The 26019-nt window shown below is 41.7% G+C and overlaps 2 protein-coding genes across 15 annotated transcripts in view; one reads left to right on the forward strand and one right to left on the reverse strand.

Annotated features, from left to right (window-relative positions):
* The window catches only part of TMEM71 (transmembrane protein 71), a 30229-nt gene extending 15997 nt beyond the window's left edge, over nucleotides 1-14232 (reverse strand). For 3 of the 11 annotated variants that reach the window (XM_008684151.2, XM_040625733.1, XM_008684150.2), the window contains exons 1-5: nucleotides 13873-14230; nucleotides 12443-12524; nucleotides 11167-11227; nucleotides 9228-9440; nucleotides 7559-7731 (exon numbers count right to left, since the gene is read on the reverse strand). In XM_008684151.2, the coding sequence (XP_008682373.1) occupies nucleotides 7559-7731; nucleotides 9228-9440; nucleotides 11167-11227; nucleotides 12443-12488 (493 nt within the window). In that variant the 5' untranslated portion in view covers nucleotides 12489-12524; nucleotides 13873-14230. Of the gene's footprint in view, nucleotides 1-7558; nucleotides 7732-9227; nucleotides 9441-11166; nucleotides 11228-12442; nucleotides 12525-13745 lie in introns of all 11 variants that reach the window. The other 8 variants (XM_008684152.2, XM_040625734.1, XM_040625735.1 and 5 more) reach the window with 7 other exon arrangements.
* Nucleotides 14233-24593: 10361 nt separating this feature from the next.
* Nucleotides 24594-26019, forward strand: part of PHF20L1 (PHD finger protein 20 like 1) — a 79323-nt gene continuing 77897 nt past the window's right edge. For 3 of the 4 annotated variants that reach the window (XM_040625549.1, XM_040625551.1, XM_040625550.1), the window contains exon 1: nucleotides 24594-24894. The gene's annotated coding sequence lies outside the window, so the exon portion shown is untranslated. The remainder of the gene's footprint in view (nucleotides 24895-26019) is intronic. The other variant, XM_040625552.1, reaches the window with a different exon arrangement.

Raw genomic sequence — 26019 nt, forward strand, 5'->3', positions numbered from 1 at the left:
ATACAGTTGTACCAGAAAGCTCTGAGCCTGTTCTTTGTTAAAAGAACTTGGTGAAAACAAAAGACTAGCAAGAGTTTGAATCTTAAAGCTACCAAGATTCTAAAATGAGCCTTTCTCCTTGGTTATGCTGGACGGACTGAGAGAATTGGAAAAGGGACCACAGCTTCTCTGTCACTGCGAGATCCAGTGTTCATGACTTTTTTTTTTTTTTAAGATTTATTATTCATTTTGAGAGAGAGAGCACAAGCGGCGTCAGGGAGGAGCAGAGGAAGAGGGAGAAGAAGACTCTCCACTGAGCAGGGAGCCCTACATGGGGCTCGATCCCAGGACCCTGAGATCATGACCCTAGATGAAGGCAGATGCTTAACCAACTGAGCCACCCAGGGGCCCCGGTGTTCAAGACTTCTGTGTCCTAAAGGTGTCTGCCAACCAAGCCCACACTTTGGGAAATGTTGCTTTAGAACTGAGAAGACATTTGCTCATGTACTCGGGAAAGCCAGCCTAGAACCAAGGGATGGAAACTTTCAAAAAGCACCCAATGGGTCAACATAGGCAAGCCACTGTTGCAACAGCATTACCAGTGAGAGGAAGAGGCAGCCTTAAAAAGTCATGGCAGTCCAAAATGGGCAAATGCATGGAGACAGCAAGCAGACTAATGGTTGTAAGGGCTGGGGTGGGAAGGAGAGATGGGGAGTAGGGAGTGACTGGTAATGAGTGTGGGGTTTCCCTTTGGGGTGATGAAAATGTTCCAGAATTAGAAAGGGGTCATGGTTGTCTGGTACAGTCACTGTGGAAGACAGTATGGAGGTTCCTCAAAAAATTAAAAATGGAGCTACCCTATGATCCAGTAATCACTTCACTGGGTATTTACCCAAAGAACACAAAAACATTAATTTGAAGAGACACATGGACCTCTATGTTTATTGCAGCATTATTTACAATAGCCAAGATATGGAAGCAGCCCAGGTGTCCATCAGTGCATGAATGGATAAAGAAGATGTGGGAAACACACACACACACACACACACACACACACACACACACACACACTGGTATATTACTCAGCCATCAAAAAGAATGAAATCTTGTTATTTGCAACAACATGGATGGATTTAAGGCTAGGTGAGATCAGTAGAGAAAGACAAATACCATATGATTTTACTCATATGCAGATTTTAAGAAACAAAACAAATGAATAACAACAGCAGAAGTGACAAGCCAAGAAACAGACTCTTAACTATAGAGAACAAACAGATAGTGATCAGAGGGGAGGTGGTGGGGGGATGGGTGAAACAGATGAAGGAGTTAAGAGTACACTTATCATGATGAGTGCTGAGTAATGCAGAGAATTGTTGAATCACTGTATTCTTCATCTGAAACTAATTTAACACTGTATATCAACTATACTGGAATTAAAATAAATTTTAAAAAAGTGATCATGGTTGGGGCGCCTGGGTGGCACAGCGGTTGAGCGTCTGCCTTCGGCTCAGGGCGTGATTCTGGCGTTATGGGATCGAGCCCCACATCAGGCTCCTCCACTATAAGCCTGCTTCTTCCTCTCCCACTCCCCCTGCTTGTGTTCCCTCTCTCGCTGGCTGTCTCTATCTCTGTCAAATAAATAAATAAAATATTTTTTTAAAAAAGTGATCATGGTTGCACAAACAACCTTGTGAATATATTTTTAAGGATCACTGAATTGCACACATTAAAATGGTAGATTTAATGGTATGAGAACTATATCTCAATTAAGAGGTAATTCGTGCTCTTTATTACTGTAGGCATCTGTGCCCATCTGCCAGGGATGCCAGGAGTAGATAAAATGACCTCTATGTTGCCTTCTGATTAAAGATTCCTTATATAACTTATTTATCAGAAACTTTTTCAAGGCTATGGGACACTCGAATTGACTTCTTTTTTAAGCTGTACACCATTAGCCGTTTCTTTATATTCTCCTCTTCTATGACATGCTCTTCTGGTTCCCTGCCTGAGAAATTTTCCCCAGAGAACCTTTCCTGGGTATAGCGTAGTTAGCGTATGCTCCAGACTCTTGGGTTGGGACCTGGGCTATGCTACTTACTAGTTGTGTGACCCCAGACAAAGTATCTAATCTGCCTTAGCTTCTTTCTCTATAAAATAGAGATAACAATAATATTCTCTCTGTGTTGTTGCAAATGATAGGATTTCCTTTTTAATAATGCTGATTAATATTCCATTATATGTATATATCATATGTTCTTTCCCCATTCATCATTGTATTTTCTTAATAATTTTAATTTTGTTATATTAGTCACCATACAGTACATCCCCAGTTTTTGATGCAATGTTCCGTGGTTCATTCTTCGCGTATAACACCCAGTGTACCATGCAATACATGCCCTCCTTACTACCCATCACCGGCCTATCCCAATCCCCTACCCTCTCCCCTCTGAAGCCCTCAGTTTGTTTCCCAGAGTCCACAGTCTCTCATAGTTCGCTCCCTTCTGTTTACCCCCCCTTCATTGTATTTGTAAATATACTGCATATATAATGCTGCAATGAACCTGGGAGTGAGGATATCTCTTTGAGATTTTGATTTCAGTTCCTTTGAGTACACGCCTAGAAGTGAGATTGCTGGATCATATGGTAGTTCTATTTTTAAATTTTTTGTGTGAAACCTCTACATAGTGGCTGGACCAATTTACGGTCCCACCAACAGTGCACAAGGGTTCCCTTTTCTCCACATCCTCATCAACATGGATGTGCCTAAAGGACATTATGCTAAATGAAATAATTCAGACACAGAAGGAGAAATACTACATGGTTTCCGCAGTCCATGTTTCAGCTGTACAAGATGAATAAATCCTAGTGAGCTGATCTAATGCATAGCACAGGACCTACAGTTACTAATGCTGTGTTGTGGACAACAGTTTGCTAAGAGGGTAGGTTTTATGTTGCGTGTTCTTAACACACACACACACACACACACACATACACACGAATAATGCTCCTTCACAGACACTGGAGAGAGGGGTGTACATAATATGCTTTGGTTGGGGGACACCTGGATGGCTCAGTCAGTTAAGCATCTGCCTTTGGCTTGGGTCATGATCTTGGGGTCCAGAAATTGAGTCCCATGTGGGGCTCCCTGCTCAGTGGGGAGTCTCCCTCTCCCTCTGCCCCTTTCCCAATTTGTGCTCTCTCTCTCTCTCAAATAAAAAAATAAAATCTTTAAAAAATATATGGATTGGTTGGAATAACTCTGGCCCATGACCCTCATTATTGTTAGGGGAAATTATGATCGGAGCTTCTACTCGACCTCCTCAGTTCCTTTCTTAACTCCCCTTTCTGCTCATTTACATTATCAGTAGATAAACCCCTTTATTCCAGAGACCTCTACAACTCCTCCTATTGGTTTCCAAAGCAGTATCTTAAGGTCCTTTATTGTGCTGCAATGCCCTTATTATGTTTCCAAACCTCGCCTGGCTATCTTTCCACTTCCCATTGGTGCCTCAAATTCAGTTCATGTGAAATACAATTTGTTGTCTTGTTTCTTGACTCATATCTGTTCTTTTTTTTTTTTTGACTCTTTAGAACGAATAAGTCCTGAGCAGAATACCAGCCCCTCCACTAATATGTACGTTTCATGAATTAATGCATATCATTTTCACAATAACTCTATGTGCTAGTGTTTTCCTCTTTTATATGTGAAAAAAATGGAGGTCAGGAGGGTTAATTAACTTGCCCAAGAACACTCAGGTTGGAAAAGATAGTTTCAGAACTCGAATTCAAGCCCATTCATCTCAAACGCCTATTCTCCTTATCACTTCACTACTACGGTCTTCTAGGCCTTCGTGATGGCTGAACTTTTCCTGCCAACCCCCAGTGTTCTTTGATTCTTCCCACGTCTCAACACTCTATTCAGTCGTTCACCAACCTGTCCATTCTCTGCCTTGAAGGACATTCGTTAAATCTCTTCCTTTGTCAGATCCATGTTCCTTTGTCTGCCTATTGGTTTTAATTGCCCTGAGCTCCCACTTGGTACCCTTCATCCAATCTTCCCTTCATGTTACTGTCAAGGTAATCTTTAAAAATTCAAATCTGATTATGTTATCGCCCTGCTCAAGAGCCTTCTAAGATTCTTTTGATTGAGTAGGATAAAATCCAAGCTCCTCAACACGGCACAGAAGGTTCTCCAAATATATCTTCAATCTATCTTTCCAGGCTCATCCCCCACCTCCCTGCCTCTTTCTCTTCTCTTTGTCCTGTTTATACATCCTTGTTATTGTGGGAACTAGGATACACTCCATTTAATTAATCTTTTGTTTGTATAAGAATTATGTCTTCATTTAACAAGTACTTACTCTGTTTTTAAATTGATCTAGTAGGGGCGCCTGGGTGGCACAGCGGTTAAAGCGTCTGCCTTCGGCTCAGGGCGTGATCCCGGCGTTCTGGGATCGAGCCCCACGTCAGGCTCCTCCGCTATGAGCCTGCTTCTTCCTCTCCCACTCCCCCTGCTTGTGTTCCCTCTCTCGCTGGCTGTCTCTATCTCTGTCAAATAAATAAATAAAATCTTAAAAAAAAAATAAATAAATTGATCTAGTAATACACTCTCACCCACACATTTAAAAACTGGTGAAATCATAATCATATTGTGTCAATGTTAATTTCCTGGTTTTGATAATTACTGTGTATAGTTGAGTAAGTGGTAACCAGCAAGGGAATCTGGATGAAGTGTATGCAGGCCTTCTCTGTACTATTTTTAGCAACTTTTCATGAATCTGTAATTCCCACAACTTAAAAATTTTTTAAAAAATGAATGTAGCATTGTGTTTTCTGCCCAGGAAGTAGAATGAGAAAAATAATAAGACATGCAAGTACTATACCTTTAAATTATTGTATTGTTATATTATGTGACTCCTCTTGCTTGCTCTTTGAGCCTGGGCTATGGGGTGTATGCTGGATGTCATCTTGGAAAGAGAAGCAACATCCTTACTGGCACTAAAGCAAAGACTGGGTTTTTGAACCAGACAGACCCACATTGGATTCCAGTTCTGCTGTTTATAAACTAAATGAACTTGGGCAAGTCACTTAACCCTGAACCTCACTTTCACCATAATTATAAAAATTATGATCGTATGACCTACTTCCTAGTGGGTTTGGGGATATTTAAACAAGATAATGTATATAAACAAGGTAATCAACAAGACAGAATGTAAAGTACTTAGCTTATAAATAAACACGCTTGACTTCTTTCTCTAAGGCCATATCAGCAAATCCCGTTGGCTCTTTTTTTTTTTTTTAAATCCCTGTTGGCACTATCTTTCAAATGTATCCAGAATCCTACTGCTTCTCACCTCTACCTGCTTAGTTCAAGCCACTATTATCTCCCCACTGAGTCACTCCAACAGCGTCTTAACTGGTTTCCTTGCTTCTGCCCCAATAACTACCTTACATTTAATCTGAACACAGCAGCCAGAGATATCTTGTCGATGTGTAGATGGAATCATGTTATTCCTCTGATCAAAATCCTCCAATGGGTTCTTTTACCCAGAGTAGAAGGCAAAGCTTTTGAACTGGCCTCCCATTGTCCCTGTCTTTCCTCACTTGCACCCAGCCACGTACTTCTGCAATCCTATCCTCTCTCCTCCCCTCTCACATTCAGCTCTGGGATGCTCCTAGTCCAGACTCTGTGCTGGCATTTCCTTTGCTTGGATGGTTCCTCTCCTAGATGCTTCCCTCCCACTTCTAAGTCAATGCTCAGAAGTCATTCACATGCAGCCATCTTAACCACCCTACTTAAACCTGCAATACCCACCGCTTCCCACTTTTAACATGCTATGTAACGCATGTATTGTCTGTCTCCCCCCATAGGGATGCACGTTCCATGAGAACAAGTTTGCTTGCCACTATGTCACAGTGTGTAAAATGGTGCCCGGTACATAGCTGGCCCTCAATAAAATCTTATGAATGAATGAATGAATTCCAGCAGAGTGAACAACATGAGCACAGCCACAGAAGTGTGGAAGAACATGGTTCTTTCAGGAAACTGAGAGTGGATGAGTGTGACCAGAGTGGAATGTGTGTGTGTGAGGGACCAAGTCTTTCCCCTTCCTTTCTAGAAGACATCTTGAAGGGTGCCCAAAACCCCATGCCTTCATTTCCTTACTTCCCACACTCTTCGCCCTCCTCCTGGTTCTCTTCTGCCTCCGTCCCTCCACCACCAATAACTTCCAGATCAATGAACCTGGTTGTCATCCTGTTTAATCCCTGGGCATGATTTGCCACTGATGACTGCCCCATCCCTCTTGAAGCACTATTTTCCTTTGATTACCATTTCACAGCACTTAGTTGTCCTCTCACCTCTCTGGATGCCTCCCTCAATCCTTTTTGCTGGCTAGTCCTGTCCTATTCACCCATTCAAATGCTCCCTTCTAGACTCCCTCTTGGCCAACTCTATCCTCTTCCTAATCGCTCTCACTCATTCCACGGCTTCAGGGGCCATCTAGAGTGAGGCGACTCCGGGATGTGTAGCTTTAACTCACACTGTCCTTTGAAGCTCCAGATTGACTTGCCCCTTACGTCCCTAAGGAACTTAAACATGCGTGTGGTCTTCCCTCACCCAGGAAACCTACTCCCTAGACTCCTCCGCCCTAGCTGTTTTGTCTCCTGAGTCCAGAATACTTTCACCTTCCCCCTTCCCCCAGAGAAGCCCCTCCTATTTTCTAGAAAACAGCCCAAATCCCACTTCCATGGGGATGACTTTCCTGAGTTTCTGATTGGGTCAAATCTCCCATTACATCGTATACTTTTTCTCCATGGCATTTACCATAATTATTTTATATTTGTTTGTGCAATTTTTTGACAAAGGTCTAAAACTCATGCCCCCGCCCCAGCAAACTAGAGGCTGGGGTTATGTTATTCGTATTTACTCTTGTGTCTCCAAACCTAGCACACTGCCTGGCAGATAGCAGGTACCCAATAAATATCAATTGTTTCCATTCTAATAATAAAAATAACTGTGACTACAAATCACTGAGTACCAGGGATTGAACTATTGAACTAGGTTTGACATTCATTGTCCCATTTAATCTTTAAGATATACTTTGAGTTCACATCATTGTGTTTATATACATACAGGTGTATCTATACATGTATTAATGTGTCTACATATATTAATGTATAATATACTAATGTACATATATTACTATTGTATTATGTGTATTACATAGTATGTTTACACGATACCAGGGGCTTGGACCCCAACTTCAGTGTCTTTTCTCCATCTATATCCCATGTAGAGAAAGTATATTGAAGATGTACAAATACATTTTTCGGGTATTATCAGCTTAATAATTTACACATTTAAATTAGGCTATTTTGCATAACACATGACATGAACCCATATGTAATTGCATCATAGAAGTGGTGTGGAGAGAACTTTAGGTGATTTTTAAAAATGTGGCCCATCCTTTCTACGCAACGATGGTCATCTCTGGAATTTATATTGGTCCAGGATCACATGGTTGATACCGCCCATTTGCAAATGATATTTCACTGTGGAAAGGAGATTCCAACTCACCAATTTCATTGCAGTGGTGCGTGTCCAGCATCTTGACCCCCTCCAGCCAGGTGTCCTCACTTAGGGAAGAGTCAACATCACTAAAGATGTTTCCATGCAGCCAGGATTTAGAGGCACTGAGGTTGAAGAGATTAGAAAAGGTGCGGCGGATTCTCTTTTTCTTTCTAAATATTCTGGAGAGGAATGAAAGTAGCATGAAGCATAAAGCATAGCAGCCACCTTTGGTTCAAAATCAAGAATTTAGTGAAAGAGATTTGGTGCATAGAACCCGTCTCTGTAGCTCAGATCTGCAAAGCTCATTTTATTTGTTCCCTCTGTTAATCCCACAGAAGTTTCTTAAATTTCTGTGTGTTCCGGGTACCTGGATCAATATCAAAGATACTGAGATACAAAATAAAGCCTTCGGTACAGAAAGTTCACAGTCCAGTACAGGAGAGAGACAAGAACTATGCAGATGAAGCTAGCGACTTCATAGAGCTTATCTCGCACCAGATGTCTTTCTTCCTGGTTCACATAAATTATCATTGGAACAGCCCTGTGATGGAAATACATTGTGACCCCATTTTTCAGATCAGGACACTGAGGCACAAAAGGTTAAGCAACTTGACTGAGGCCATACACCTGGTAAGTGTCATAAGTGGGATGCAAACCCAGGCAGCCTGGCTCCATCGTCTCTGCTCTGCATTACCATGCTAGGTAGGGGATGTGTGCTCTGATGGAATTAACTGGAGGCTGCTCTGACAGCACCAGGAAGGACATTGCTGATCAGGAGTCAAGGGAGGCTTCTGAGGAGAGGAGACTACTGAGCTGCAGAGGATGATCTGACCTATTCATTGAAGAACAAATAAGTCTCATATTGGCCACGCTAGGAAATGAGGCTGGAGAGGTAAAATTAAGGCAGGGAATGGAGAATCTTGAATGGTTCTCCATTGTTGTAACGTTACATGAAGAGTTGGAATTTGATGTTAGAGCAAAGATGAACCACTGGGTATGTCAAGGGAGGGGCATGGTGATGACATAATTTGGTTTGCCTTTCTGAAAGATTTTGACTACTCACCCATCCACACTCCCAGCAGCCCATCCTCTACATTGTGATGAGTGCTAACGTACGAAGGATAAATCTGGTCATTTGTCATTTGTCAATGGCTCCTCTCTACCTTCAGAACAAAAACCAATGCCCTCAGCTGGACTGGAAGCCTCTCCGTTCAGCCTCTGTGTCTGCTCAGTCTTCTCTCCTGTCCCTTCCACTCCTAGTTGTATCCCTGCCAAACCACCTGACATTTCCCAAATGGTGCAGGGTCTTCCAGCCCTCTCTGGAAGTCTCCTTTGCTACTTTTATTTTAGCTAACATCCTACATCTGTCAAGACTCAAATCAATCTTCATTATCTCTAGGAATCTTGTTTTAACCTGTCTCCCCAAATGAAATTGGCTTCTTTTCCTCTTCTCCTCCTCTGCATTCTGTTCAGACCTCTACCCCCACACCCACATTGCTTCATCTCATTTGTTTGTTTTCATGTCAGCTGTCCTTGCCCCGTATTAGTCTTTGTGCTTCCACAGTCTGGAGCAGTAATGGGGTCTTAGAAATCATTGCTAAATGAACAAATGAATGAATGAATAACTAGTGGGTGGATTGGACTTCAGATCTTTTATATAATATCCTCTACTTACCTAACTAAATTCTCCTTGTAAAGAACACTGGTCTGGGGTGAGCTCAGAGTTATGTTGCCATCTTTGTCACAGAGGAAACTGTCTTCTGTCCAAGTGTAGTAGCCATTGGAGAGGAGTCTGGGACTTCGGCGACAGGCGAAGTGGGAAGCTGTCAGGAGATCTACGGAGCAGCATTCGAAGGAAGTGTCACCATCCAGGAAATCACGGGCAAAACTAAAGAGGGAAGAAGGAACACCCTTTACACCTCTATCCACTGCATCCAGTCCCACCAAAACCACAAAAAGCCACTGTGAAGGAAAATACCTCTTTGCATTCATGGCTACCAGTTACTTCTGCCGCCCTAAGAATGTCACTCTTACTCTGGGCCTCATCTCCTCATGAGTGAGAGCATTAAACGACAGGGCATTTCGTGCCTCTTTCTGTTTTAAACATGTTGATGAAAACATTCTGGCTAATCAGTCTTTTCACCATATGATGCAACTACACCCTTGACATTAATCCATTTTCTTGGATGGAAAAACTGCAAAGCAGCCTATCTGGGATGTTGGAAGCTTATAGTCTCCACCCCCTTTCTTTGAATAGCCCTCCAATTGCAGTATCTTTACCCTTTCCCTGTGATTGATAAATTACAACTATGCAGCCACCAGACACAGATGAGTTACAGGGTGAACACACAGAGATCTTTTTGGCCTTTGCCAATTTCCCTCTAGGTCAGCCACACAAATGATCATGCAGTTTGTGTTTCGGTATCCAGGGAAGTCTCCTACTCAGTTGGGAAAATCTCGAAGCCATCATACGCCTGTGTGATTGAAAGGCTACCTCATGCCACAAGCTCTACTGAATTTATGATAAAGTTTTATTTAATTTTTATTCTTTTAAGATTTTATTTATTTATTTGTGAGAGAGAGCATGAGAGAGAGAGAGAGCACAAACAAGGGGGAGACAGCCAGAGGGAGAGGGAGCAGCAGACTCCCCACTAAGCAAGGAGCCCGGGATCATGACCTGAGGTTAAGGCAGACCCTTAACCGACTGAGCCTTCTGATGAAGTTTTAAATGTAGAAAGCTGTCCACAATTAATACATGCACTGAAGTTAGTAAAATACTATTCTGAATGGATATTATTTATTGAAAACTTACTATGGGCCTGGCTCATACTTCCTCCTTTATCTACTTTTCACAAACCTCCCCAAAAGCTAAGTATTGTAATCTTCATCATACTGTAGATGCAGAAGGACAAATAACTTGGACATTTTATAATAGCTGGTGAGTGACAGAGCTAGGATTCGAGCCCCGGTCTGTCTGACTCTAAAGCATGTGCTCGTTCCACATGGCCTTCTTGTTTATCCTTGGCTGATTCATTTGGCAGTAGCAAGAGGCCTAGAATTTACAAAGAAGGGCACGTTCTAACACCAATGCATGATTCCTTTATACCATTGGCACATTTTACAAAATGCTAGCGAAAACATCAATGAGACTGCGTAAGGAATAAGAGAGAAGACACAGGAAGAAAAGGAAGGAAGGGAAAGAAGAGACTTCATTGTAGAACTGGAATAAAATGGTAGACCCTACATGTTTTTGCGGAGAATGGAATTTGGCCACCTTGGGCATTGGTGTAGAATCGTGTTGCTCTTATGAAGAGAGATAGTAAGGTATATTTAGAAGAACATCAACTTGAGAAAAAGTAACTATTCATCAGCGTTCAGCAGTTTCTCCACTCTCCAAACAATTCACATTTGCTCCCACACTCACAGCCACCCCCTCCAATTCCATTATAGGTTAGGCAAGTTTTCATTTTGTATGTACATGGGACTAAAGATTTATGCCCATACCAAAACTGGATGATAGCTAAAACTAGTATTTTTAAACCAGGAATAAAACGAAGTAAGACACACAGGAAGAAACATGATTGATTTGTCTTGAGAAAAGTCGCATGGAATACCTTGGGAAAACACATGTGGGAGACAGTTCTCCAGGGTATCTTCTCTCAGAGCCAGAAGAACCTGCATCAGCAAACAGGAGAGAAGCCCAAATTTATCCCACCTCCCCAACATGCACGACTGCAAATAATGGAGGCGTCAAAGGAGGTATGAATAGCTCCAGGCTCCGCAGAGATTCCAACTGGTGCGGCCATCCAGTGAATCAGGACTAACATAACTTGTCACCAGGCCTTTATGGGGAGCCAGAAATAATCTAAGGGCTTCTATCTTCTTTTTCTTCTCTCAGTCAACATTCCTTTAGAGGTTTCTTAGTGGAGGATGAGACAATAATAAACCATTAGCATCAAACTGACTCATCATGAAAAAGAGGAAGAAAGCATCTTGTGCGAAGCCGTAGAAAACCAAAATCAATGACCCAATGTGCTACTTATTTTAGCTTACTCAGTAATTTGAGGAATTCAATCATCTGCTTAGACCATCTCTCATTAGGGCATTTTAAGGCACTTCTATTGTAAAATAACGAGCAGAAGACATTAGTGGAGAAAAAAAAATTAAGTTTTGTTTTGTTTTCTATAAATGATTTTCCAACGTATGAAGCCTGTGAATATTCTTAATGACAAAAAATCATCCATTCATTCAATCCACTTTAACCAAAGGCATAGCAACAGATTTCAGGTGAGGAAAGTACAGTTAATTAATATTCTAAACTCTAAAGCAGGATTTTACACAGTAACGCGTGAACACTTCTAATAGGTTCAGTGAAACTTGATTCCACTGTGGATGATTAATATCGAAGACAAAGTTTAGGCTTTCAGATAGGGCTGGTTGATTTGAAAGGCATAAATTGTAGGTGTGTGCGTCGGGGGGAGGGGTTAGAAGCAGGGTTTGGGGAGAAAATGACAAGAGGAAGGAAGAAACTTGAAACCACTACCACTTTAACAACGCCCTTACTTCCTGCAAGTAGCTATCAAAATCATTCAGTATTTTTTTATAGACAGTTTTGCATCTTAATAGTAGCTGATAAACAATCTCCTTTCATATTTATGCACAGGCATCTAAAAAACCAGTGATTTTTTTTTCTACTAAAAAGACAAATACCACATTTCTCTCAAGGAAAGAAATGAAGTCAAAATCATTGCCAAAGTGAACACTGGCACTTAAGAAGCACAAGCTACTGACAGATGGTTAATGGTATGAGTATCAGCAAAATCAAAGCAAGGAAATTGCTAAAAGAAGTCTAATCGTTCAAAAGATAATTGCGCATAGCAGTTCTCCTACATTTACTTGCCACTGGTGTTGACATCAGTTGAGATATTCGGTACATCTTGGGAAGGCTGCTTGTTCAAACTTCACAGATTTTCTGAAAGAGCCATGAAAAAAAAGGTGGATTATATATTAAAAATAGAAAAATGATGCCAAAACAGATGGCATCTACTAATTGCACCAGTCAGACTTGTTTACTGGATGACACAGAGATTTAGGACTGAAGGAGGAGACTGGAACGAGTGACCACTGAGGTTGTGTCTGTCTGTGATTTTGCATTATTCCCCATTGTCTGGCTGAGTGCATCCCAATAATCTTGTTCTGGAAATAAGAACAACATTTTATTTGGGAAAGCTAGATTTACGTGGTTGATTTGTCATCAAAATAAATAAACCAAGTGAATTATTTGATTAAGAACTCAGAAAAAAGATTGGGTTGTAGAGCCCTCCAAATAAGTGTATTTGTAGTTTCGTCGTCCAACACACGTCGCCCTCATTATCAAGTTTCAAGCAACGCTTGGGGATTGGTGTCAGTCTTCTGTGCAACACCTCGAACGATTGACAGGTAGTCATAGCGAGGGCTGGCGGTCTTTAGTAGAGGCTGACAGCCTGGACATTCCCAAGCAGCACAAGCAGTGTTGCACTAAAAATAGCCTACCACCAGGCAGATTTCAAAATGCAATTCTCATGAACATATAAATTGACTTTCCCAATTACAAATTTAAAACATGTCCAAGCGTGTTAATTATGTAGACTTTGATCATATAAACTCACCACATAGATCAACCTGACACTTTCTACGCATCGCTATCCTAATAACCTTGCGAGGTAGGACGAAATTCTTTTCTGACTTACCACTTCAATCCACATTTATAAAATGTGATAACTAGTAATGGATTGTTTTTGCAGTTGTCATACATTAAATCAAACCAGGATAATCCTACAGCTCCAAATTGATACTTTCAATATATCAGATGCCACACCTTTTAGAAAATATAGATCCTAGCTTATAGAGACCTTTAGAGAACTCAGGAGAACTGTCTGGCATTCCTTGGAAAATCTCTAATTCAAAGCACACATTCATCGATTTTCATTTGGAATATAAAATAATATTGTTTGCACCATAATATAATAGTTCACCACGGTCCTTTTGATTTCTGATCAATATCCCCATCTGAAGTGTGCAGCCCACATTAGACCCTGTTAGCTTTCCCCGAGCGTTAAGTTTAATTTTAAACCAACATGTCCTGTGGCAGAAAGCAAGGTTTTACTGCTATATCTTACAAATATTTGTATCAAGCTACAGGCAGGATACTAACAGTTAATCGAATGTTAGTAACACTGAAAAAGCCTTCAGTAACAGCTCTAAATCTTCTCAAGAAACACATTCCGTCTACCAGTTCCATCAAAGTAACACATCTGTTCTGCAGAATAACCTGTCCGTACATGTTCTTTCCAGAGGGAGGTCCCAGTTTCCTCTTCCTATTGATAAATAGAAGAATTACTGACGTGCAAAGTTTCCTCTGGTCAACAGTGGAGAAATCCAGGACTTAGCGGTTCTTCAGCTGAAAATAAAGTCAGAGTGTCAACAGGTACAGAGAAGTCTTGTAATAAAGGGAAATCCCATTCCCTCCTTCTAACAGATGCCTGCACACATCACCGTGTGCGGGAGTTTGCAGAGAAGTTTGGTCTTCAGTGGCCTCCTGTTCTTTTGGCCGTTTCCTAGAATAAAAGGGCATGTAGTTCTTGAGAAAGTCCGCTTTATGACTGCTCTTGTTTTCTTTCAAAAACAGCCTGCGCAACCAGAGACTGAGAGGCAGGATGAGGTCACACTTCCTGTTGGGCTCTCATCAGTGGCATTCACACCCAGGAGTATGGTGAAGACTCAAAATAGTTTCCTGGACCAGCAGCAGGGGACGTGCAGCCCACAAATCGGGCCAGCTGGATACATCATGGTCACTTGAGGGACGCTTTTCTGAGCTATCTCCTCACCCCCACTGTGAGAACATAAGAAGAACTTCCGGAGAAGCCAACGCTTCTTTCTTGTCATCCTCTGGTCCTTTTCAGTATAGTAGTGCATAGCTGTGCTCTGTCCGAATCAATTAAGTTTAATGGTGATAATGCACCGATGCTGTTAAATTCAGAATACTATTCAACACCAGGAACTGGATTTTGTGAAACTGTCTGTAGTGGCAATATGTTGGTTCACCAAACGTTGAGTTTTACAGGAAACTCTATGGGTGGCATTTTACATGTTACGTTTGTGTTTTAGCTGAGCTCAAAGAATTTCCTGCTGTCGGTGGGCTCCTAAAAATCTCTGCTACTGTAAATGATAAAGAGAAAATACGTTCTAGCAACACTAAGGTGCATTGGGTATGGAAAAGGTGTGAAGTTTGGAGTTACACAGACTGAGATTCAACTCAGTCTGCCTACCAGCTGCGAAACCTTGGATTTGAGACTTAACCTTTTTGAGCTGCAATTCTTTCAATTATGAGTAACAATATACGTTTTGCAGAATGCCTTGGGGAATGAAATGAGATAAAAGAAGTGAGAGATAAATGAATCCTCAGCTCATATGTACAAGATGCAGTCCTTGTTTGTTTTCTGTAAAACAGTTTTTCTTCTGAAGCCGCCCCGCCCCCCACCCAGTTGGTCAACCTGGCAGAAAAGTTCATCTCATTCTTTCTTGAGGTTCCCTTTCTCCCTGAAGTTATGCCAAAGGTAGGATCTTCTGTAGAACATGCCCCTAGCAGCAGAAGCTGTCGGGGGAGAGTGCATCTAGTCTGTGGTAGATAGCTTGCAAAGATGGCCCTCAACGATCCTTGTGTGATCCCCTCCCCTTCAGTGTGGGCTGAAGCGAATAACTTGCTTCTCCTGCATAGATGAGACACAAGAGATGGGTTGTCCCTCCCACGATTAGGTTACAAAAGGCTACGGCTTCTGTCTTGTTGGCCTCTCTATTGCCTTCTAGGCTTACACAATTCGATGAAGCAAGCGGCCATGTTGGAAAAGCACACAAACAAGAATGTGAAGCGTTGTCTCAAATGCCAGGGCAAGACTGAAGCCCTTAGTCCAGTCGCTGGGAATCCAGCCAAGAGCCCCATGAGTGAACTCAGAAGTGGGTCTTTCTCCAGTTGAGCCTTGAGATGACCATAACTCCAGCTAACTCTTTGATTGCAGCCTCTGAACACCCGCAAGCAGAGAAGTCAGCTCAGCCTTGTCCATATTTCTGACCCATAAAAACTATATGATAATAAGTGGTGTTTTAAGGCACCAAGTTTTGGGGTAACTCTTTACACAACAAGAGATAACTAATACATAGTCCTAACACATGTTAGTTTCTGGGCCATTGGTTGTTGCAGTCGATTTGGTTAGGGTCTCTTGCTGTCCTCAGAATGTAGGCACATTTATTCCAGACTGCATCTGGTCACATCTGCCTACATTTACCAGATAACCATTCTGCTCTACAGCTGTTCTGAGATTCTGGTACCCTCTTTCTTGTAATCCAGAGCTCTTCTCCTTCTCATCTCTATTCTTTCTATTTTCATCCTCCTCTTTCTAGCCCTGGCTCATGTTTTCTGGAGGAGGTAGAAAAAAAAAATTCTCCTGACTTCTTTAAGACCCTGTGCTCTAGCTATGTTCACAAATCCCCTTTTCCAGAAGACTGACATCAAAAAGACCTTACTTTTTGGTCTATTCCTTTACTGATCTGGAACATATTGGGACCTCATTAATGATCATAATCATTCTCACTTTATGGAGCCCTTACTATTCACCAGGAACTGTTCTACTTCCTTTACATATATTAGCACATTTAATCCTCATATCCACTCCCTGAGGGAGGCTCTGTTATTATCCTCATTTTACAGATGAGAACACTGAGGCACAGAGAGTTCAATACTTTGCCTAAAGTCACACAGCCAGTAAACGGTGAGCTGGTAGGGCTAAGATTCTAAGCGTGGATTCTTAACCTGTAAGCAATAACGATTACCTCAAACATGTTCGAGCATTCCCTGTGAACCAGGCACTGTACTAAACACTATATGTATGCAATCTTGTTTGAACCTCGCACAGCCCTGGGAAATATTATCCACATGCAGGATTGAGGGTTAGGGAGTTTACATAATTGTCTCAATACTACGAAGCGTCAGAGCCAGAATTCCAGCCCTGCAGCTTCCCCTTTGCTCCCTTATCCTCAGACCCACTTGTTTCCTTGCTATTCCTTAAATGCCAGACTTGCGTCTGCTCCAGGATCTTTGTGTTCACTCTTCTCTCTGCCTAGAATATCCCCCTGATAGTCACAGAGTGTCCGTCCTTACCTCCCTTAGCTCTTGACTCAACTACTTCGGTCACTCAGTAAATTGCCCTCCACAAAATCTCCTTATTCTTCTCCTGCTTTACTCTTCTCCTTAGTACTTCTCACGATGTCACATACCACACAACATTTATTTTTTGTAGTGATAAATACATTCCTCAGCTAGACTGTAAGCTTTAGGAAGGCAGAGAATTTTGTCACTTTTCTCTGTAGACCCAGTATCAAGAATACCGCCTGTCCTATAATAGGTTATCCATTAATATCTGTAGAATCAATGAATAATTGGATTAAAATCTAGGTAGACCTGACTTTAGCACCTTTATTCTGCATGCTAGAAATCAGTGTTTTTAAAAGGATGTTCCACGGAAGGCCCCATCCTCCACTATTAATGGAGGTTATGTGTGCAAAAAGGGAAAGGATGAGCAGTAAATTTAAGCCACTCTCACCACTGGAAGTCCTACCCAGAGCAACTAGCAAGACAAATAAATAAAAGGTATTCAAATCAGAAGGGAAGAAGTAAAATTATCCATTTGCAGATGACATGATCTTATATATAGAAAACCCTAAAGATTCTTAAAAAAACTGTTAGAACTCATAAATGAATTCAGTAATGTGTGGTTTTTTTTTAGGATTTATGTAAGATTTCTTGCAGCTAGAATTCCTGTCTCAAAAATGCTCTAGATATGTCCTTACTGTTTGCTTAGGGTTCATATTTGAATGACAGTGATAATAATTTTTTAAAAAAGATTGAAATGGAGAGAGACAGAACGAGATGTAGGGGGCCAGGCAGAGGAGGGGATGGAAAGAGACCGATTAGCTTGTGAAAACCCTATCATAAAGTCTAAGTAGGAGCATGCTAATTCTTGATGGCAAGAGCAGTGTTCTGTTTGTCTCCGTAATCTCCAGCAGCAGATACTGGGCTGAGGCAACGTAAGTTCCCAGATGTGTGTTTTCATGGAATCACAGCGAGTGAAACTGAGACCACCCTCAGAGATGACAATGACTAAAAATGTGTGTCCCTGCGACTGGTGAGAAAGAAACATCAGGAAACACCTGACATTTTTATATCAAGTATAATTGGCAAAACATGTAAGACTTGTTCTATTGAGTTTAATCCTCATTATAACCCTGGGAAGTAGATTTCGTATTTCCATTTCTATATGAGGAAAGGAGAATCAGAGATGTGCCTAGTCCCCAAGCATTCTGGTAATAGTGTTAGGTTTAATTTACAACTCCTGGTCTTATTCCAAACCCCTAGCTCTTCATTATTTTAAGTTGCTATTTATTTAATTAAATTAATTAATTATTTTTTAGAAGATTTTATTTCTTTATTTGAGAGAGAGAAAGATAGCAAGAGAGAGAGCACAAGCAGGGGGGATGGGGAGAAACAGACCCTCTGCTGAGCAGGGAGTTTGGACCCTGGGATCATGACCCGAGCCAAAGGCAGATGCTTAACCATCTGAGCCACTCAGGTACCCCGGAGTTGCTATTTTAAAAAATAGCAAGAAACTAGTTAATGCATTGATTTCCTTTAAATGTATAGCCTTCTATGATCTTCAGAGTTTGAGAAAAATACAAAAGAGGAAGTAATCCAACCCCTGACCACAAAGTTGTGTTGCTGCAATATTTTGTACTGAAGCAAAACAAGGAACTATGGCAATGCTTGTGCAGGCAAGTTCTCTACCCCTCCCCACCACCATTCCCTCCCCCAGAGGGGCACCTTTTCATCGGGATGTCAGGCAGTTACTTTGGAGATGTTGGTATTGTTCTGGTCCCAACCAAGAGGACAGACACTTAGACCAATTGCAAGTGACTAGTTCGAGCACATATTCTGATACACATTCGTGTATACTGACACGGACATTGTACTCAAAGCACCTTTGTGTGTGTTGGTCTACTTGACCACCCCGTTAAATACCTCAAGATCGGGAATTGGGCTCATTTATCACTATGCTCCTTGGGCCCAGCACTGTCCTTGGCACATTGCAGATGTTCAATAAATGCTTGTGGGAAGGAAAGAGAAGTAGAATGATATTCTTTATCTGCCAAAGCTTGAATCAAACCTATAAAGAACTATAGGGCAATAATAATTTTAGAATCTGCATAGAACCCTTGTTTGAAGCTTACTCATCATCCTCAAAGCATTTTTCAAATGCCACTTCCTCTATGCAGTCTTCCTTGATTTGCTGAGTCAGAATACATACAGGAATATATGTCTATTTCAAAAGGATTAATATTTAATTGAATATTAATATTGCTATTGTGCATGGTTGTTTCTGTATCCATCTCCGCATCATGGCAAGTCACCTTAGAATTGGATACCTAGTTTTATTTTTCTTCCTGTTCTCTTGCCCTCCATTTCCCAGTTTCTAGCACTCGGGAGAATTTCTATAAAAATCTGTTGAGTGATTAAACAAGCCAATGAATGATGAAAGAATGCATGCACGCTGTCTGCCTTATCTGAGGATGCCAATGAATTGTGGCTAGCTCCATTCTCAAGGAAAATAATGATCAGGAAGAGGTTGAAAGTGTTTGCTGTTTGGTCACTATTAATCTGTATACTTGGTATGTTCTGTTGCCCACCGTCTCCTCCCTCAGTTTTTTTTTTAAGATTTTATTTATTTATTTATTTATTTGAGAGAGAGAGAGAAGCGGGGGACATCAGGCGAGGAAGAGGTAGGGGAAAGAATCTCAAGCAGACTGCTCTGAGCATGGAGCCCTAAGCACGGTACGATTTCAGGACGCTGTGATCACAACCCTGAGATCATGACCTGAGCTGAAACCAAGAGTAGGTAGCTTAACCCACTGAACCACCCAAGTGCCCTCTCCCCCAGTTTTAACAATCCCCAGCAATGTGTTTCTATGGTGTTCAGACCGCCTCTAATAGCAAACACCTAAGGAATCAGGAACATCAATGTTATGTCAATCTCTCACTAGATTTGCCTCTCCTTTGACTTGCTTTTCTAGTTTTGCAAACCAGGAAGAATGTTCTCAGTTTTGTTGCATGGTTGTAAGTTATAATTTGGAGTTACAGTCAGTAGAAGCCAGTTGCAATGAATATTAGTTGCTTTGTTGTCCAGCTTCTGTTCTCTTTCTTTCAAGGAACAGCATCCCAATTTTCTTTAAAGGACACACTCATTCCCATCTCTCAGTCTATGAGGTTTGGGCCAATCTCTACTCCCACTTGCCTGATGGGGGATGGGACCCAGATCCATGTCACATCAGTCCAAATCACCCCCATGGCCATCATGCTTGTTTCACAGGCAGTCACCTGACTTAATTTGGCCAATGAAAGAATGACTTCAAGGACTTGTTTTTCGTTCATCAAGATGTTGTGACGACAAGGCTGAGGCTGTTGGGGGCTTAGATGTGGATTCTGAGAGTCAAGACAACCCACAGGAAGCAGAGTAAAGGATGTGATAATTTGATCCCTGACTCCAACTGCCCCAGAAGGCAGACTTATCCCTTCTTGATTCCCCAAGCAGAAATTCCCTTTATGCTTATACCTGTTTGCATTCTATTTTGTGTCTCATGCAACCAAGTGAATTCTAACATACCACAGTTCTGAAACTCCGTGTACGTTAAGAATCATTTAGGATGGCTTTTAAAGTGCAGATTCCTAATCCCCAAATCTAAGACACAGGTTAGGGCCCAGGGACTTGCATTTTAACAAAGAGCCCAAGTGGGTCTAATGCAGGTGATTGATGGAGCAACGCTCAAAAATACTGCTTGGTTAATGGAAGTGTTAACAACAAATAACAACAAAAATTGGAGGAGGTACAAAGAATCAACACAGAAGCTGAAAGTTAAAGAAAAGCCCATCCTCTGTCCTGGTATTGCAAAGGAGGGAATTCACCGAGGAATCAAGGGTTGATTCCATCTTCAGTGGTTTTGCAGGTAGGGTATCTTTACTTTATTTCACTTTATTATTCCTTCTTGCTTTAGGGAGCATGATGGTATGTCTCAATTTGTCTGGGACTGCCCAGGAATCTACTTGTTATTCTGGTATAATTATAATAGCACTTCTTTCTTTTCTTTTCTTTTTTGTTTTTAACTCTCATAAGTGTCCAGGCTTAGATGACGAATTCATGGTCATCCTATTGTTTCAGGACAGTCTGCACAAAAAGGACTTCTTTACCATTTAGATCTCTTGCTGCATTTTTAAGCTTTAGCCGAATGAAACATAATTTTTTTCTATTGTATGACCTTTACTAGCAGACAGATATTTCAAAATCACTACTGCCAAGTCAAAAATTCTTAAAAATCTCAGAAAGCCAGATAGCTTCTGAGTAGCATATGAGCTCCCAGTAAAAGTAAATCGATAAAACAAAGTGGTTTCTAATGTCTGATCATCTTTAAGGTTGACTCGTTCTAAGAAAGCAGCATATAAACTCCTACGTCACAATGGGAATTACATTAGAAATGTGAGCAGTGTGCTGTGTGGACATACAGGAGAGATTGTATCTCTCCATTCTGTTCATACATGGCCTAGAGATAGATTCTGGAACAATTATCACTACTGGTCAGTTGAAAAAGGGACATAGTGACAGACAAGACAAGCAGGTTCATTGGCAGGGGAAGGAAGTGAGGTTAGTGCCATTTTCAAAGACTTACTTGTAAGCACCTGGAATAGAAAGTTGCCGTAGGTGTCTATTCCAACAGTTCAGGTCTCTATTCAACTAGTGTATTAAACAACAGCAACAACAACAACTTTAAATTGCTTTGATTTTCTTCTTTGGTGCTGATTACAAGATTAGAGAAAAACACACAAAAATGGCTTTGTTGTGTCTCGTATGTTACAAAGAATATGTGATATTTAGTAGTAACTTTTTCCTCCCCTAAAATAGGTGTATAGAATTGTGAAATATTCCAGGAGATAGAATGGTTCCATATTTATATTTTTAATGTTGGAGGAATTTAGTTCAGTGATTTCTGCCTAAGGACCGTTGTTTCAAGATAATTTGCTCACTGCTTGTTTGGTTCCACTCAAACACAGCTGTAAGTTCTTTCTTTCTATATTTGGTGATGAAGTGACTGATGGCTAACATTAACCATCTGGATGGGGGGTGTGTTGGGTGGGAGAGAGGGGAGGGGACATAGCAATGCATAGCTTCACTGCATGGCCGGGGAGTCATCTCTAGACTTTGCTATATCTTATATCCCGGCCCCAATCCTGACCTTTGACTCTACATAGTCAAAAGAGGCAAAGATAGCCTATATGAGTTTTCTTCAGTTTTATCAGACTTAATGCCCCCTTTGTGAGTTAATATTATTTAATATCCTCTGGACTTCGTAGGAGGTATAATCAAACTACACACATTTAAAAAATCAATATAATGGCATAACAATAACATAAGAGCAAACTTTATGGAAATAATTTATAATAAAAATAACATGTATTTCAATGCTTAAGTGTTCAGCCATGACTCAGAAAGAGACATAATGTAGTCATCAAGTGCTTGAATCAAAATTTAGATTTACCTTGAATGTAACAGATACGGATGCAGAGTGATACAGGTACATTCTATCAGTGCCTCAAATACTATGAGTAGCTTTGCCAATCATGACACTATTTTTAAAAACGGGATAAACTCTTGGACGTGTTTGTAGAGATGAACAATCTTCCCTCATATTACATGGTTGCTTCATTCCTGGAAAATTTGAGTGTGTATTAAAACCTTGCAGAATACTTTGTGCTTTGGTGCAAAATTGAGTTCTAGGGTTAGAAAATTATGAAAAAGGTGTTGACCTACATGAATGTTTGGAGGGACATTCAAGGTCATGCATGACCTGGGGCAATTCTTCAAGATATGGGACTGCACTGTATGCCTTAGGATGTCTAGCAGCCCTCCTCTGTCCCACCAAATTGCAGCAGTGCCCTACCCCAATCATGTGACAACTAAAACTATTCCCCTCCCCATTTCCAAAGTGTCCTCTGGCGGCCAGTATTAAGTCCACTGAAAATACTCAGCTGTACAATTCACAAGCCAGGAATCATTTACATAAGACCTCATTTCCATTTTTTTCTTTCAAGTTGTATTATTGGAGGTGTCCCTTATTAAGTCCAATTAAAATGGGAGGACCATGTTTCAGGGTAGATTGGTGAATTCTTGGGTGGGGGACTGGGATAGGCCAGTGATGGGTATTAAGGAGGGCACACATTGCATGGTGCACTGAGTGTTATATGCAAATAATGAATCATGGAACATTACATCAAAAACTAAGGATGTACTGTATGGTGACTAACATAACATAATAAAAAATATTATAAAAAAAAGATGGGTGAATTCTTAACAAATGGTGAGAAGAGCATTTTCCCTGGAAGGGAGACAGGGAATGGAGCTTCTGACATTTTCATCTTATATTTAGTAGGAGGTTGACTCTGCCTCCAAGACTCATAAGGGGGGTGTATCAATCAGTTTGTGTTAGGTTATGCTGTGTAACAAACAACTTCCAAACTCTCAAAAGCTTAAAAGAGTGAATATTTATTTTTCTCCTTACACTACATGTCAGTTGTAGATTAGCAGTGAGTTCTGTGCTCATGATGATCTGTCTAGAATCTGGGTGACTAGAGCAGCTGCCACCTCAAATATTGCTTATCACTGTGCCAGAGACAGAAATCTGGGTGAATTCCCTTTTAAAACTACTAGCTGTCCATGACAAAGCTCACTTCCAATTTCATTTTGCTAGCCAATGCAAATCAAATGGCCACACATAATTCCAAGGAAAGCAGAAAGTATAATCCTGCCATGTGTCCAGAAGATCCTGGAAATATATGGTGTACTACCCTAATGACAACCATGATGGTAAATTTTCCAAACATAGAAAGGGAGTTCAGATGCTGGGCAACTCCAATACAAGACAAATGTCCAGTAGAGACTGTCTTATTTATATCTTTTCTATATATCGCTATGCTCAGTCTAGCTCAGTAGCTATTAGTAATATAGTAAGTGCTGAATGAATGTCTCTGGAATAAAAGGATATGAATATAGTTGTTTAAATTACCAAATCTCACTATAATTAAAGCTTAAAGAGAGATACTTTTCTATTTTAACTCCACACTGTAAAGCATGATAAATATAAGTGTTATTTGTATGCAATGTTGCATTTAGAAAGCTTGAGATCCAGAGTGGTACATTGGAAAGAGAGAGAAAAAAGAGTTTCATCTCAACATTGCTTTGAATGTCTTCACTTGTCAGTTTCCCCTACAGTGGGGACACTTTCTCCTGTGCCTAGTACAGAGTTTGGTAGTGGTAGATATACAACAAAAGTAGCTCTGCTATCCTTAGCTGGGTGGTCTTGGGGAAGTCACATCCATTTACCCATAGGTTCCTCAGCTGCACAACACACACACGCATGCACCTTAGTAATATGTGCCTTTTGTACTATAAGAACCTCATATGATAGAGAGCAATACAATTGTGCGAATGCGGTTGTCATGTAATGTACTAACAACACAGTAACTTCCACGCAGTGTCCACTCAATAGCTGTTTGTTGACTATGTCAATAACCATTTGCTCTATTTTTATTGTGGAATGAGGTGGATATCTAAGAAAGAGTGCAGTGCATTTACAAAAGTTTGCCCAAGGTGCTGAGGTTGAGGAGTTTGAGAACCTGTTTCCTATCAAATCGACGATAATAATATTCAGTAGGCTCTGTCCTCAACTGTCAAAGGTCAAACACTTCACAACTACTAATGGGCTTCTGAAGCTTTCTCTCTTTTGCTAATCACGGCCCCTCCCGCTAGCCGTCAGCCAACTGCCGCAAAGCCCCGCCTCCCAGGGCGGCTCTCCAATCGGCTGCGCAGCCGGGGCCCAACCCTCAAGAGTCACGTGATGCGCCAGTCCCGCTTCCGGCGCGTCGCGGGCGGCTGACGTCGCTGGGCCCCGCGTCGCATCAGGGCTGGCCGGCGGTGGCGGCGGCGGCGGAGGCGATGGCAGCGGACACTGAGCGGGCTTGAGGGCTCGGACCTGCTACCTCCCGCGCGACCTCGGCCCGACCCGGCGCTGCGGCCCCAGCTCGCTCCCCTCCTGCTTCCTCCCCGGCCGCTGCCTGGGCGGAGGCGGAGGCGGAGGCCCGGGCTGGCCGCTCTGCTCGTGCCCTGGCTTGGCCCCGGACGGTCCGGCTGCTGTGCGGAGAGGAGGCCGAGTCGGTAAGAGGCGGCGGCGGTGGCAGGGCCTGGAGGCCGCCTGGATCCCGTCTGGCCGCCCGGGACGCCCCCGCGCTGGTGTCTCTCTGTGGCCCGCTCCCCTCTCGCGTCCCTCCCCTTAATTCGCCGCCCCTATTGTCTGGGCGCCGCCGCTCCCTCTCCTCCTCCCTTCCTTCCCCCCTGCTGAGGGCCGGACTGCTGTCAAACCTGGAGGCTTCTCCTGCTCCCTGCCAGCCTGGTCTGAGCCCTTCCTGTCTGTCTCTGCCAACCCCTCCCGCCCCGCATCAGTCCCCTACCTTCTTTGGCCCCGAGACCATTCTCTGACCTTTGCTTCTTCACTTTCTCGGTGTTGCTAATTTTCTTTTCCCTCCCAGTTGTCATCTCTTGCAACGTTAACCATCCAGATATGTTTTTGCCATTCTTGTTTGCGTTCTTTTCTGTTTATCTTCCTCCGCGTTCTCTCTGTCCCCTTTTCTCTTTTTGCTTCAAGTCTCCCCCCCCGCCCAATAGATTGTCGTACTTTGCCTTTTCCTTAATTCAAATTCCAGTTCTTTCTCCTTTCTCCACTCGGTGAAAAGGAAATGGTGCCTCATCCCAAAGTATCACTGGAAGTTTGTATGTCTTAACTCCACATTTATGGGTTCGATGTTTAATTATAGAAAATAGTGTAACTGGTAAACACCTCTTACTAAGTTCTTCTTATGAAGAACAGTAGAAAAGTTTGGTTAGATTTCTACACAAATATTTAAATAACTGCTTTATATGTTACACGCTGACCAGACTTTAAAAAAAAATAAATATCCTCTGACCTAGCTTCCTGTTAACTTTAATGAACTAATCTTTGTTCTTGACATGGCCAGAGGATAGCCTCCCCCCCCCATGAGTATTTAGGTTTGATTTTATATATTTTTATGGCAAGTATTGGTGTTATTTTTACCCCTTACCTATTAGATTCTTTCGAAGAGGGAAGGACAGTTGATTTTTACTTTTCCTGTTATGTCTTGTCCCTTTTGAATTGTGAGCAAACCATTAAAAAAATGCCGTAGTTGTGTATTTTCTTTTTTAACCTGGGAAAGAGCATAGTCCTATTAGTAATTCTAAATATCAAAAAGGTTTTAGGGATCTCTC

The sequence above is a fragment of the Ursus maritimus genome, unplaced genomic scaffold (genome assembly GCF_017311325.1).
Source record: "Ursus maritimus isolate PB19 unplaced genomic scaffold, ASM1731132v1 scaffold_9, whole genome shotgun sequence".
Taxonomy (NCBI): Eukaryota; Metazoa; Chordata; class Mammalia; order Carnivora; family Ursidae; genus Ursus; species Ursus maritimus.